This window comes from Poecilia mexicana, unplaced genomic scaffold, assembly GCF_051168715.1.
Source record: "Poecilia mexicana isolate PSO_F unplaced genomic scaffold, ASM5116871v1 scaffold_18, whole genome shotgun sequence".
Lineage (NCBI taxonomy): Eukaryota > Metazoa > Chordata > Actinopteri > Cyprinodontiformes > Poeciliidae > Poecilia > Poecilia mexicana.
The window spans coordinates 6,834,452-6,850,376 of NW_028263387.1; the positions used below are offsets into that span (position 1 = coordinate 6,834,452).

Genomic DNA, 15,925 nt, shown 5'->3' on the forward strand with positions numbered 1-15,925 from the left:
ATAATGGACCAGAATGAAATGTACAGAAAATATGTTGTAAATAAAATAAAAAGCTCTTTGAACTGTGAGATGAAATCCAAATCTTTGTGAAAAATGAAAGCAGTTGATTCTGACCCACAAATGTTCCTCTAACAGTGAATTCATGTTATGAACATAACATAGAATCACTTATTTCTGCCCTTCAGAAACATTTTGGTGCAGGATTGTAAAAAATCCGACTGGATCAGTGACATGTTTAGTCTGACACGACTTGCTGACTTGAGCAGACCAGAAGAGGAACAGTTCTTTAATGTCACCTTTGAGTCAACAAGGAGTTTAAGTCAAATATCAGCTGAATGTTGGATTGGAGTGACCAAAGATTAGCCACTGCTAGCTAACAAAGCTACAGCCATACTTCTTCCCTTTTATCACACCTTCCCTACTTGATACAGGTTTTTCTACAGGCACCAATAAAAATAGAGCTTGACATTAAACATTAAGTCAGAGTGGCGGTTTGATGATGGCGACCCAGATTAGAAAAGATCTGCAGCCACAAACAGGCTCACACCAGTCAAAGATACACAAGATAGTAGTTACATTTAGAATAATTTATCTCTAGCAAGGGTTTATTTGTGATTTAAAATGTAATGCACTGCAGTTTTTTTTCAATTGGTCAAAACAATAATAAGAAATGAAAAAAAAAACAACTGTGATGTAGTTTGAATACAAAATATGTCTCTGCTTTATGAGGGGTGGATCCCCCCCACCCCCCGTCACCCAGAAAAAAAAACAGCAACTGTTTTAGTACATGCACACTGTACTGTACTGAGCTTGTATTAATTTTGACTGTAGCCACTGTGAGAGATGCTGTCAGATTGTGATATGACACTTCATGTTAACACCGATAGCTTTGTGTATTTCTACTTCCTGGAAACAAGAATGCATTTTAGTGAACAGCTATTTGAGAAGGAGGTGTGAAAACATCAATAGTCTGTTGATGAACCACATAATGTCACTACTACTGATGTGCTGACATCTTTACAGTGTCCATTCCCACCAGTCATGAAGACAAAATGGCATGACAGAGTTTTTTGATTCTCTTATTTATCACAACTTTAAACATACAGAAACTTCTGTTCATCTAACGTTCCTCATGGAAGCAACTGTTACTGACATGAACACAGTTTCACATAAAAGCTGATTTCTCTGTCCTGAAGCTGCAGTGAAACATTTCCAACACAACTTTATAATAATGTGACCATGAATGTGTTTTTTTCAGGTCGTCGTTGTTTCAGGTTGGTTCATCTTCATCTTGTTCTCATCTCAAACAGAATCAGTCGGTTCTGTACAGTAATAGTACAGTAATAAATTTACTGTATTCATTTCAGGTTGGTCCAATCAGAGAGAAGAGCTCAGGACTCAAACACAAACTACAACCAGACTGGAGCTGATGAGCTCAGCTCTGCTGACCGCGGTCAGAACTCACACTGATTATGATCACCATCCATTAGGATTATTACAGTATTATTATTATAATGGGAACTTCTTTAAGTTAATGAGATTTCTCAAGTTGCATCAGCTGGAATAAATATTTAGCTGAATTGTAAATCAGAGGAATAACGTTATGAAGACAAAGTAGTAATGTGAAAACCTTATTGTCTTTCACAGTCTTTGATGTAACTTGAAGTTCACTGGTTGTATCACATGGATGGATGGAGTATTGTGTGTCAGGAGAGTAGAAACTATGATGAATGTCTTGTCTTCAGCTTCGCAGGCACAGTGATAGATAATCAAGTTTATTTGTATAGTTCATTTCACCAACAAGGCATTTCAAAGTGCTTCATTTCATAAAACCACAAAAATTTTGGTTTTCAGGAAATTTGTTCCAGATTTGTGGCGCATAGAAGCTGAATGTTGTTTCTCCATGCTCGGTTCTGGTTCGGGGGATGCAGAGCAGAACCAGAACCAGAACCAGAACCAGAAGACCTGAGCGGAAGGTTAATACAGCAAAAGAAGATCTTTAATGTTTTGTGCTACTAAACTGATTGGTGATTGAAAAATGGTTGAGGACAAAGAAATAAACTCAATTATTTTTGGAAGAATTGAACGTTGATTTCATGTTGTGCATTCATGTTACTACAACAGTTGCAGTCATGAGGTACGTTAGATATGTTTTCATGAGTATTTAAGCTGTGACACCAACTTAACAGGTTAACTGTAATGATTTAAAATCTATATCTAATGTTTTTCTATGAGAAAAGCAACGTATATATTCATTATATTTATGTTCTCTCCAGTCTTTGCATTGTGAGCTATAAGTTGGACATGAAGCGCTGGAGGAACAAGTGTCAAAGTTTGCTGTAGTGGAAAAACCACAGCAATGTGGTTAACACTGTGAAACGGAAACAGAACAACTTCAAACGATGTGCATTGAGTTTTATGCTCTGCTCTTCTTTAGGTGTTGCAGCTTTGGTCTGTCTCCTGCTAGACAGCGGAAATACTTTGCTAAAGCAGAGCGACACATCACCAGTGTAGGACGTGAAGATGGACCACGTTTTGCTCTGTGTGCTGGATTTCCTGAGTGAGTAGATGAGTTTTAATCTAGCAGATCTAGGAAAATGCTGGAAATGAGAAGATTAGGATGAGATGGATTCATTTGTTGTGTTCACTTAAAAAAATTAACTGAGTAAACATCCATTTTTACACTGTTTGTGTTCAACTTCAAACTGGCCTAAAACAAATACAGAAAGAAAACTTAGCTATTTTCCATTTTCTAATAGATCTAAAAATGTATCAATCTTTATTTTTTTCAGTTCTCAGTTTTCTCTGCTGTGGAAACTCTCAAGGTAAATGGAAACTTCCTGGTTTTGAACGTTTATTTAAACCATTCGGTTCTGATCAGCCACATGTCAGCAGGTTTCAGGCTCCTTTAGCATCATTTGTTCAGTAAAAGAAACTATTTTACTGTAATTTTAGTATCAAAGTTATTTGAATGGATTATTGTCAATACTTTACATTTTTCTGCATGTTCATGTCAACAGCCCATTAACTTGTAACATTTCCTATCTAATTTTGTTTTCCCCTTATTTAATTAATAAATCCCTACCCAGTGGCAACAGAGTCCATCCTCACTGTGTCTCCATCATGGCTGAATCCTGGAGCCTCAGTGACTCTGAGCTGTGAGGTTGAATATGGATCTACAGGATGGAGGTTCTACTGGTATAAAGCTGTTCCTGATCTAAAGCAGAACAACTATAAATATGATCCACTGCCTGGTAGCATCAGTGGGACTGTAGAGAACTCCTTCATCATTCATGGACAGAAACAAACAGCAGGATTTGCATGTAGAGCTAAAGGAGGAAACCCAGAGGATTTCACTGAATTCAGTGAACCAAAGTTCATCTGGTCTGCAGGTCAGTTCTGTTCTTCTTCCATTATTGTTCATGTGTTCAGCTACTTTATCCATCCATGATTATTATCAATCTTTCAAATCGGGTCTCAAAGATCAAATGCTCACAATGTCCTCTTCAGAGATATTTCAAATTTGTTAAAATAATTCTAAATAAACTTTATGAATTATCAAAACTGTATATGATTTAATCATATCTGGCATAATACAGTTTATTGGTTTTGCATTTCATTTTTAGTCTAAAACCATACATTTCCTTACATTCTTATCAGGGTTAGAAGGGGTGCTGGTGCCTTTCTCCAGCTAACGTTCCGGGCGAGAGGCAGGGTCACCCTGGACAGGTCACCAGTCTGTTGCAGGGCAACACAGAGACAAATATGAGGGGCCGTTTAGGACAAAATCTACGTTTTGTCTCTCACACACTACCAAAAACTCTCGCATACTCAAAAAAATAAACACGCACACTCAAAAAATACTCAAATTGCGTATACACACTACTAAAATGTCACACACGCACACGAACGTTTATCTCTAACATACACGACTAAAGTTGAACACACACACACACACACACACACACACACAGTACTAAGACTCGTTTTATGTATGTGTGAGAGTTGTCACGGAAGAGGCGGGGCATAATTTTTTGATCAAACTGCGCATGCGTAGATCCTAAACTATAAGTTTCGATTGTTGTTGACTCACTGTATGTTCTATTACTTAGTATATTTGTGCTTTTAAATATATATAGAACTTTTAACTTTCTTGTAGCTTAAATGTGCTATAGAAATAAATAAATCTGATTGATTAAAAATTGCTGTAGTACAATCTGTCCACTGGGTGCCAGCATTACAGGAATTATTAAGAGGTCTTGTGAGAAATTCTGTTCCCCCATTGTGTGATTGAAACTATCTTTCAATAGCTACCTTATATTAAACTATGTTAAGGACAAATGTCAAACTTAGTAGTCAAACATACACAATGAAGTGCAAATATGTTGAAAACAAAAGATCTTGCAGGTATATTAATCTCCTTTCTCCTTTATCAGAAATGAAAAATTATAAATGCACACTACGTGTTGGGAACCTGTGTTTGTTGACTGACTTTTATTTGTCAGGCTTACGAGACAAAAGCTGAAAAAAGATTGATTCTCTTCGCTTTCAAAATAACACTAAGCAGCGAAAAAAGACCTCCACACCAGACCTCGTTTATTTATGTATGTATTTTTATTTTGATAGCTGCCGATTAAACTGAAAGTTACAACATTGACTTGATCATATGAGTAGGTTTTACCGAGAAATCGATCAGAAGCGCCGTGAAAATGGTCAGATTCACCGGATCCACGTCTCTGGCTGCAATGCGCGCTCCCGTCACAGGGGGAACAGATTTTCACGGGGGAACAGAATTTCTCACAAGACCTCTTAATAATTCCTGTAATGCTGGCACCCAGTGGACAGATTGTACTACAGCAATTTTTAATCAATCAGATTGATTTATTTCTATAGCACATTTAAGCTACAAGAAAGTTAAAAGTTCAATATATATTTAAAAGCACAGATATACCAAGTAATAGAACATACAGTGAGTCAACAATCGAAACTTATAGTTTAGGATCTACGCATGCGCAGTTTGATCAAAAAATTATGCCCCGCCTCTTCCGTGACAACTCTCACACATACATAAAACGAGTCTTAGTTCTGTGTGTGTGTGTGTGTGTTCAACTTTAGTCTTGTGTATGTGAGAGATAAGCGTTTGTGTGTGTGTGCGAGCTGTTAGTACAGAGTATATGTGCGAGATAGTTAACGTTTGTGTGCGTGTGTGACATTTTAGTAGTGTGTATATGCAATTTCAGTATTTTTTTTGAGTATGCGTGAGTTTTTGGTAGTGTGTGAGAGACAAAACGTAGATTTTGTCCTAAACGGCCCCTCATAGACAAACAACCATGCACACACACACCAGCTCTTCTTCAATGTCTCACTACAGATAATAACAGCACCTCTGCTTGCCTCAGTCCCTGTCTTAGGTTTTCATCTCTAAGGTTGTCCTGGTCTCTCTTTATTACAAGGTGGCCAAATTCCCCCACAGCGTCCCCTAGAAATTTTTACAAAATCAGCCCCAAACCATGCTTTGACAATCATGAAATTCATGGTCCAAATCTAACAGGATGTCAGCCATTTTGGATCAACGCCACAATTTTGTCTCTATTAGACATTTATCTGAGCAAACTTGTCCTACAGCTTTTGACAGACATACTTTAAACTTAGTAGAGTCTAAAGGGACTGAAGATAAAAAGTTATTAAAATTGTTTTGGTGCATTAAAACGTGTGGGCGTGGCCAAGCCTCAAATTCTGGTCATTCACCATAAAACACCAAGTTGGAATGAATTGCACATGATTCTACAGCTTTGTGAAACGTTCTAGTCCAGTACTGAACACATTCTTACGCTAATTTGGTGACATCAGTGGCGCAAAAAGTGGGTATGCAGCTCATGCAACGCATAGGGGCGCAGCCCCAGAGGGGGCGCCAAAACCCCGTCTGGAGTGGGCGGCGTGCTGCAGACAATGACTCAAGTGTGATTTTTAAGAGCTCTAACATATTTCACGATTTAGTTTCACTTACAATGAGCACAAGAACATAACAGTTAAAATATAAAAATATTTAGGACTTTTTCAAGGATTGACATTTCACAGATGGCTTTGGTAAACTGTGTTGCACTTTTATTGTCACACTGAAAACATAAATAGGCTACAATTAGTATAAGATGTCTAAATATAATTTCTTATATCAATGTGATAGTTTAAGTCTGATTTCATTTGGAAATGAAATGGAAAAAGAGAAGAGAATGGAAGAAGAATTGTAGAAAAATGTTATTTGACAAAGGTGATGTCACCCAGTGGCGCAACTACATTATTCAGATGGATGCAAAAACATAAATCGGCGCGCCCCCCTCCCCCCCAACTATGTGAAGGGTGAAACTCGCTACATTTACCTTATTGTGTGCGCGAGGTGAAGGAGCCTAAGGAGCTTTCTTTCTTTCTTTCTTTCTCTCGCACTGCATGCTGGGAGTTGGTGGAGGAGAGTGTGGTGAGAAAGCTGGGAGATTGAGAATATCTAACTTGTTTGTTCTATGTTTGTTGGGTTTTCTTCAAGTTTTGTTCTTAAAATAGTGTGGTTGTAAAGTTGGGTTGAGTGTAATTGGTTTCTTTTCTGTGTGCAACACCGGCATTTTTGCCTTTTTGGCAAAATGCCGGAAATGGATTTGACCAAACTTACGAGACAACATGGTTTGAAGATCTTACCCATTAGTCCCACTATGACAGTAGAGGATTGTAGTTTGGCGATGGGAGAAGTTGTAGGTTGTAGCAGCATTAAATCTGCTGCTCGGATGAACAGCGCTGTGGTCATTTTTGTTGACAGCGTGGAGAAGGCAAACAAAGTCATTGAGAAAGGCATTATTGTGAATGATGTTTTTTTGTCCGTTTCCCCTTTGAGTACGCCAGCTAAAAAAGTTACGATTGGGAATGTACCCCCGTTCATTAGTGATGAATTTGTTAGGTTCCGTGTTTCTGTGTGCTTATTTTTGAGTTTCTCTGTGTTCAGTCCTGTGTTCCTGTTAGTCTCTGTCCTGTCCTCCCCGTTGATTGCTCCCCAGGTGTGTCCCATTCCCCTGATTACCCCGTGTGTATTTAAACCCTCCTGTTGTCTGTGTTCCTCGTCGGGTCCTTGTCTAAGTTTGTCAACTGCCGTCATGTCGTTGTCGTAGTTTGTCACTCGCCAGTTGAACTGTAAAGTCCTGGTTTGTGCTTGCTCCCTTCGAGTCTGATGAATCAGTTGCTACCGGTACTTAGCTGTGTGCTAGTCTCTGCCGTGCTGCCTGCCTCGGACTGTTTGTGTGCTTCACCATTAAATTCATCATCATCACCATAACCTGGGTCTCAGCGTTCTCTCCTCACCACTTCAACCCCCACCTTATGACAGAAGGACCCGACCAAAACCGGTGAGGAACGCCATCATCATGGACCCAGCAACCACCACCACAGTTCCACACGCCTACCCGTTCCTCAAATCAAAGGACATTTACAACATAGAGTATGAGGAGGATTTCCATTATCTACGCCACATGTTTCACGCTGACCCGTTCATGCTGGACCTTATTCAGGAACTCTACGAGGAATTTCTGCGCAAGCAAGTATTCACCACACCTGTCAGACCTCCGCCAGTTCCAGCATCCGCTCCAGCCACCTCCGTCCGCCCGTCTCCAGCCACCTCCGTCCGCCCGTCTCCAGCCGCCACCTCCGTCCGCCCGTCTCCAGCCGCCACCTCCGTCTGCCCGTCTCCAGCCACAACAGTCCCCATGGTGATGGGGTTCCAAGCAGCCAGGCTGGCGCCCGGGCGGCAGGCGGCACGATTAGTGGCGTGGGCCGCTCCAAAGTCCCCCGAGTCTGCTGCCGGAGCGCAGCCGCCCGAGCTCCCCGAGTCTGCTGCTGGAGCGCAGCCGCCCGACCTCCCCGAGTCTGCTGCAGGAGCGCAGCCGCCCGAGCTCCCCGAGTCTGCTGCAGGAGCGCAGCCGCCCGAGCTCCCCGAGTCTGCTGCAGGAGCGCAGCCGCCGCCCGAGCTCCCCGAGCCTGCTGCCGGAGCGCAGCCTTCCCCCGAGCCAGAGCTCCCCGAGCCTGCTGCCGGAGCGCAGCCTTCCCCCGAGCCAGAGCTCCCCGAGCCTGCTGCCGGAGCGCAGCCTTCCCCCGAGCCAGAGCTCCCCGAGCCTGCTGCCGGAGCGCAGCCTTCCCCCGAGCCAGAGCTCCCCGAGCCTGCTCCGCCCGAGTTTCCTGAGTCTGCTCCGCCCGAGTTTCCTGAGTCTGCTCCGCCCGAGTTTCCTGAGTCTGCTCCGCCCGAGTTTCCTGAGTCTGCTCCGCCCGAGTTTCCTGAGTCTGCTCCGCCCGAGTTTCCTGAGTCTGCTCCGCCCGAGTTTCCTGAGTCTGCTCCGCCCGAGTTTCCTGAGTCTGCTCCGCCCGAGTTTCCTGAGTCTGCTCCGCCCGAGTTTCCTGAGTCTGCTCCGCCCGAGACCCCAGCCGGCCTTCCTGCCGGCCCGGCGGATCCGCCTCCACGTCTCGGCTTTCTGCGCCGGAGACGCCGCCCGCCGGATCCGCCTCCACGTCTCGGCTTTCTGCGCCGGAGACGCCGCCCGCCGGATCCGCCTCCACGTCTCGGCTTTCTGCGCCGGAGACGCCGCCCGCCGGATCCGCCTCCACGTCTCGGCTTTCTGCGCCGGAGACGCCGCCCGCCGGACCCGCCTCCACGTCTCTGCTTCCTGCGCCGGCGGAAGAGACCGCCGGACCCGCCTCCACGTCTCTGCTTCCTGCGCCGGCGGAAGAGACCGCCGGACCCGCCTCCACGTCTCTGCTTCCTACGCCGGCGGAAGAGACCGCCGGACCCGCCTCCACGTCTCTGCTTCCTACGCCGGCGGAAGAGACCGCCGGACCCGCCTCCGGGACTCCGGTTCCTGCGCCGGCGACGCCCGCCGGACCCGCCTCCCCGCCCACCCTGGTGGGTTGTTTTCTTTGTTTTGGACTGTTTTTTCTGGACTCTAGCCCTCCTGCCGTCGTTGCCTTCTCCGCCCACCCTGTTGGGTAGTTTTTTGTTGGACTGTTTTCCTATGGACTCTTGCCCTCCTTCCGTCGCCCCTCCACCCACCCTGTTGGGTTGTTTTGTGTTTATTTGGATTTTTTTTTGTGGGCGTCTGGTATCCGCCCTTGAGGGGGGGGTACTGTTAGGTTCCGTGTTTCTGTGTGCTTATTTTTGAGTTTCTCTGTGTTCAGTCCTGTGTTCCTGTTAGTCTCTGTCCTGTCCTCCCCGTTGATTGCTCCCCAGGTGTGTCCCATTCCCCTGATTACCCCGTGTGTATTTAAACCCTCCTGTTGTCTGTGTTCCTCGTCGGGTCCTTGTCTAAGTTTGTCAACTGCCGTCGTGTCGTTGTCGTAGTTTGTCACTCGCCAGTTGAACTGTAAAGTCCTGGTTTGTGCTTGCTCCCGTCGAGTCTGATGAATCAGTTGCTACCGGTACTTAGCTGTGTGCTAGTCTCTGCCGTGCTGCCTGCCTCGGACTGTTTGTGTGCTTCACCATTAAATTCATCATCATCACCATAACCTGGGTCTCAGCGTTCTCTCCTCACCACTTCAACCCCCACCTTATGACAGAATTGTTGGTGAGAGAATTGTCGCGGCATGGAAAAATTGTTTCCGCGATCAGAAAAATGCCGTCAGGTTGTAAGTCTCCACAGTTGAAGCACGTTGTTTCTCACAGACGGCAAGTCCTAATGATCCTGAATAAAAAGAATGAAGATCTTAACTTAGTGCTTAATGTGCGAGTGGATGAGTTTGATTATGCTATTTATGTAAACTCGGGCACTTTGGTGTGTTTTGGTTGCGGGGAAGTCGGTCACTTGGTTCGGGCGTGTCCTGGAAAAAAACAATCATCTGAGAATGCGGAGCAAATTCAAGATAAAGAAGGTGAAAATTTGCCAAATCAAGCTGAGGCTACAAGTTCAGAGAGTGTAGAGATAAGAGATACAGAAGGGCAGATGTCTGAAAATAATGCTCAAAGTGAAAGAGAAGTGCTTGAAAAAGATGTGCTAGAGGATGATGAACCAATCCTGAAAAATCAAATGGTGAATGATTCACAAGAAAAGCAGGAAGATGACAGCGTAGAAGAACAAAGTCAAAGTTTACTAATGCCTCTTCAGAGAAAAACAAATGCTGAAGAAACAGTGGTGGAGGGATGCAGTCAAACACCAGAGGAAGGGGGTTTTGAAATGTCTGGAAAAAGAAAAGTTTCTGATAGTTTTGTTGGTTCTCAAACCGAAATTGATGTGGGAGATACAGAATTGGAATGTTCAGGAAAAGTTTTAGAGTCAGAAAGCAATATGTATGAGGAAGAGGAAGGTGATGATGAAAGTTGGACTGAAGATAGTTTGGCCAGTTTCTTTTCACCTGGTCTAAGTAAACACAGGAAAGGTTATGGTGTGCAAAATGTTAAACATTTTTTGAGGGTTACAAAGAATATGAAAAATGTGAGAGTTGAAGATTTCTTTCCAGACAAGAAACTTTTTCTTATACATGTGAGATCACAGTTGAACAGTAATAGAAAAGGAGGGTATGATGAAAAAGAAGTTTACTGGTTAAAAAAATTGATCGGGAAACTTAAGCAAGAATTCAATAAAGATGATGAGTTTGAAATTTAAATGTTTATATTTTATTTTACTGTTAGTCCTTCCATCTTTGGTAATGAGTGACTTCAGAGTTTCTACTTTAAATCTGAATGGAGCCAGAGATGTGAGGAAAAGAGTGAGTGTGTTTGAATTTATGAATTTAAAACGTATAAATGTGTTAATGGTACAAGAAACACACAGTGATTGTTTAAATGAAATAGATTGGAGGAGAGAATGGGGAGGTGAAATTATTTTAAGTCATTTAAACCAGGCCAGTGGAGGAGTTGCAAGTTTGTTCTCAAAAAAATTTCTACCAGTGTCTTATGAGTTTGAGGATGTGATCAAGGGTAGATTATTGGTGGTGAAAGCAAAATATGAATGTTTTAATATTGTGTTTGTGAATGTGTATGCTCCAAATACAAGACGAGAGTGTTTTTTTTTTTTTTACATAAACTTGAAGATGTTTTATGTAAATGTGATATGGATGATTTTCTTTTTTTGGGTGGAGACTTTAACTGTACAGAAAACAGTCAGTTGGATAGGAATCATTTTGAACCTCATCCAGCTTCGACAACTCTCTTAAAACATTTGATTGATGTGTTTTCTTTAGTTGATGTTTGGAGAGAAATGCATACTCAAAAAATACATTATACATGGACTAGAAATACAGATAATTTCTTTTCTGCAGCGAGGTTGGATAGAATGTATAGTTTTAGACATAGTTTTGGAATTTTTAAAAATTGTAACATTCATCCTGTAAGTTTTTCAGATCATGCGTTGGTTTCTTGTAGTGTTTTTATTGCCAACATCAAACATAAGTCTGCCTATTGGCATTTTAATGCTGCTTTGTTATTGGACACTAATTTTAAAGAGGCTTTTATTTCTTTTTGGAGAGTGCACAAAACTAGAAAAGAAGATTTTGCATCTTTAAGGCAGTGGTGGGATCGTGGGAAGGTTGAAATTAAGGAACTATGTCAACAGTACACTGTCAATGTTTCATCTAGTTTAACCAGGTCTATTAGAGATCTGGAGATTGAAATAGTGGAGTTGCAGGCTTCTGCACAATCCACAGGAGATCAAGGTTGTTTTGAGAACCTCAAGTCAAAAAAAGCTGCTTTGGCTGATTTGCTGGGCTCAAGGACACAGGGAGCGTTAGTTCGATGCCGTTTTCAGAAAGTTGCTTTAATGGATGCTCCAACCAGTTTTTTCTTCTCATTGGAAAAGAAGCAAGGACAGTGCAAGTTCATGCATGGTTTGAAATCAGCGGCGGATGTTCTTTTGACTGCAGACGGTGACATCAGGCGGAGAGCAGCTGATTTCTATGCAGATCTGTATAGTTCTGAATACATTGAGGATGAAGACAGTTTCAACAACTTTTGCAATGGTCTTCCAAGAGTGTCTTCGGATTTTGCCAAGGAGCTGGAGGAACAGGGCCGTGCAGAGACCACTAAAAGGGCAGGTGCTCAAAAGAAAAAAAAGGGCACATCTCCCCGCATTCTAGGACAGAATATTAACAAAGCCATTCAGCTTTCAGAGTTTAATAAACAATGATAAATTACAAAATTGTGAAATATACAATCAAAGCTAAGGTAAATCTCTATACAGAGCAGTGTTGTGTTCAAGACCACCTAACCCGAGACCAAGACAAGACCAAGACCAGAGCGTATCGAGACCGAGACAAGACCAAGACTTTTAGGGTCCGAGACCAAGTCAAGACCAAGACCGAGGGAAGTCGAGACCGAGTCAAGACCAAGACCAGCGCCCCACGCTACATGATACTATAAAATGTGAAATATGATCAAAATTACTTCTCAAATTGATCTGAAAGATCCATATTCACATAAAAACACCTAGATATTAATATTGATTAATAAAATTAATCAATATTAATTTTGCTTCCATCTCTGTGCTACAATCCACGGTGGTCTCGTGCCATCCTTAAAAAGATAACGCCCTGGGTGGTTGCTCATGTCAGAAACCGCCACTGTCTGCACCATTAAACATAGCAATTGAGGCAATGCAGTGATGGTAAATAACGCTCAACTATGAACACTGACCAAGGAGCAACAAGCAAGAAGTAACCAATCACAAGACGTTCACCGTGACTGTTCTCACCCTCTCTCCCACTACATGAAACCAGATAGTCTGACACCATGGCAGACTACCATTACAGCTGCCACTTTGACCGAAAACAATCAAAGAGCAATGTGCATGCTCTGTGTGCTCTATCGTTCTTGTTTTATTTATTTGTTAATTAAAAAATATCAATGTACATTTAAATAAAATAATGATAGCTGCTGCAGTGTACGCAGGGGATTACAATAACAAAGAAGAGTGTTCTGTCAGGTCAGCATATGCTGTCAGATCGTCATACGCTTAGCACAAACCCACGGCTATATCTGTCAGACACGTCTTTGCTATATAATTGTATTTAATTAGCAACATAGAATCATGACGTAGATCATTATACACTTTATTAACAGTTGTATGGTATCTTGACTTAGCGGTTAAGTAGGTTAATGAGTTTTACACGGGCGTGTGTTGTAGCTGACTCCAGCTGCAGCCAGACCCTGCTTTAAATACAATTTGAAAAAACAATGCATGTATATCTACATAGTTATCATGGAAAACAATTTAATTACTTATTTTCATCATAACTTGTTGTGTATGGTGAGCTGACAACTCCTCTGACTGTGAGACTTCTTAATGCGCAGGCATGGTACTCACTGCATGTATGCTATTCTGACAGCGTATGGTAATCTAATGGGCTCTTTGCACCTACGGCGTTGACGTTACATCTCCAGGAGCTAATGCGGCTCACTTGTTTCCGCTTTGAGTTACCATGACTGGTAGAAAAGACTAAGTCGTATTTCAGATGCAAAAAACGCAATACTATGAACATTGTTGTCTAGTATAGTGAGCTTTTAAGTTTTCATTAATTTCCAAGCGATCCTGAATTAAGAAGATGGTGGCTTGTAAATATTTGTCGCTACCAGTTAAAGCTAACGTTGCACAACACAAAGTTTGCAGCCTTCACTTCACTCCGGATCAGCCTAAAAATACCAGGGATACGGATGATAAATAAAGGAGCCTCCCTGAGTTATTTCCATGGAATCACTTCTGTATTCAGCCTGAAAAAGCGAGTATATGGGAACGAGAGAGCAGACCAGAGCCAGACAGCCAAGCAACTGATCCGCCTGTACATACTGCTGTAAACACCGTCCTGAGCTCTTCACAAGAAACATGCAAAGGTAATAAAACGAAATAACATGGAGACATGAAGCAACACGGTCATATTTTTCTAAAAGCAGCAACTTTGAACCTGAACAGCTGAACCAGATCTCTGACACCAGAGCTGCGCTACTGTTAAGCTACGAGGCTTGTTGTGCTTCGTCGTGCTTCCGAAGTAAAAAGCCCGAACCGTAACCGAACCCCTTTAGTCTGACACTAACGACAATAAACACACAATATACTTGAAAATTAGGTAAAAACATTGTCCGTTAGAATGTTTAGATACTTAAATAGCACATTTTTACAAGAACAATGTCCGAGAATATTGCCTACTAGCATAAGCTAAGGTTAATGTTAGCCACAAAGTTTAAGTAAAACTCACCTTAGTATCACTAAATGTATAACGAGGCATACATCTTAAAACCTTTCTCCAGCTTACTTGTTGGGGCTTCGGATCGATGTACAAACCTTGGCCAAGCCCTGAAAGCACCTAGTGTAAAAGGCCATTTTCAATAGATCGGAAACAATCGAGCCGCTTTTCCACAAACGCGGAGGCTGAGGTGCAAAGAGTCCATAGAACGACTCTCAGTGACACTCCAGTCCTATCTAATAAGTACAGAGACGAGCAGATGAATCGTACTGTTCCTGAATGTCACATCACTATATTGGTGACTTTTGGACACAGCATTGTCCCATATATGCGACAAGTCAGTCAACACCTCTGCACAATAATTCAGCACAGTGAGTGACAACTTTTTTCATCACAAATGCTTATGTGTCTCTGTACAGCTAGCTTTGCTAACATCACGTCAACGGAGCTTACCTTTCTTTGAGCTACTTTTCTAAGTGACGAAAAAAGTAAGACGTTGTCCCCACCGTCTGTGAAACTGCCTGGATGTTGAGTTAGCTGTGGCCATCGGATTTCTTATTATTTATGCAGCGCTATTATATTACTGACGATTAAACATCTTATGCCGCTGAGAGAAAACCACTGCGCCTGTCTCAGAGCGCCGCGTGAGAGTGAAAGGTGGGGAGAGGGAGGGGAGAGAAACAGAAACACGTATTTGGCAAGTCACGTTATTGCTTGGATTTTAATCGGTGCGTTTTGCATCCACTGAAAACAAAGATGTTAACAAATAAACTAGATAGTGTGCTGTATGTTTAGTGATATTTTAACAGTTGCGGTCTCGACTGGTCTTGAAATAAAATGCCGAGTCCTCAGCGTCCGAGACCGAGACAAGACCGAGACCAAATGCGGTCGAGTCCGAGACGAGACCGAGACCATCAATAAATGGTCTCGAGACCGGTATCGAGACCAAGACCGTTCTCGAGTACTACAACAATGATACAGAGCATACAACTATGCATATGTAAGATATTTTATTAGTAATTTCTTTCTGCAGGTCTATTTTGTTATAAGAAAGTATTGCGATATTCAAACCCGCAATTTAGCAAGAAATGTAAATCAGAGCTGGTGGTTTAGCTCTGATTTACATATTTTGTCTTTACAGAATTACACTATTAAAAATATAAACAAGGGCACAATGCAACCTTTTAGTGAACTGTAATCTATAAAAAAGCTGCCTGTTTGCTGCAGTGGAGATGAAGATGGTCCATTCAGGAAAGCAGAGCTGCATCAAACTTTAAGGTGGAACTGCAGAAAAAAAAAACAAAAACAAAAAAAAAACAAAAGCAAAAATTGAATTGTTAATGCATGTCATTATGGAAAAAGCCTACTGAGTTTTGCTTAAACTTTTTTAAACATTTAAATCACACATTTGTCTCATGAAGTGAATTTTTTTTGGAAAACAAACTTATTTGTGCATGTCAGAAATCTTTTCTTGATATTCTAAGTTTTTGTTTGACTCAAAGTTTTGCTTGTGATTCTCACATGACGTCATGGGCAGGACCCAAAATCACAACAAGATTTCTGATGTGTGCAAATAAAATTTTGTTTGGCAAATAACTTTTTAAGTTCACAAGGCAAAAATTAGTTATTTAATTAAAAAAAGTTTTTTAAACAAAACAATTTGTTTTTTAAAAAATAAATCATTACAATTCCAAAAGTTTTGATTACAATTTTATTTTACTTAACTGAGGTTAGT

General features: G+C 41.9%; 1 protein-coding gene across 2 annotated transcripts in view; it reads left to right on the forward strand.

The window, feature by feature from the left end:
• Positions 1-2,446: 2,446 nt before the first annotated feature.
• Positions 2,447-15,925, forward strand: part of LOC106912880 (uncharacterized) — a 36,495-nt gene continuing 23,016 nt past the window's right edge. For both annotated transcript variants that reach the window (XM_088016246.1, XM_088016245.1), the window contains exons 1-3: positions 2,447-2,560; positions 2,793-2,825; positions 3,090-3,392. In XM_088016246.1, the coding sequence (XP_087872372.1) occupies positions 2,524-2,560; positions 2,793-2,825; positions 3,090-3,392 (373 nt within the window). In that variant the 5' untranslated portion in view covers positions 2,447-2,523. The remainder of the gene's footprint in view (positions 2,561-2,792; positions 2,826-3,089; positions 3,393-15,925) is intronic.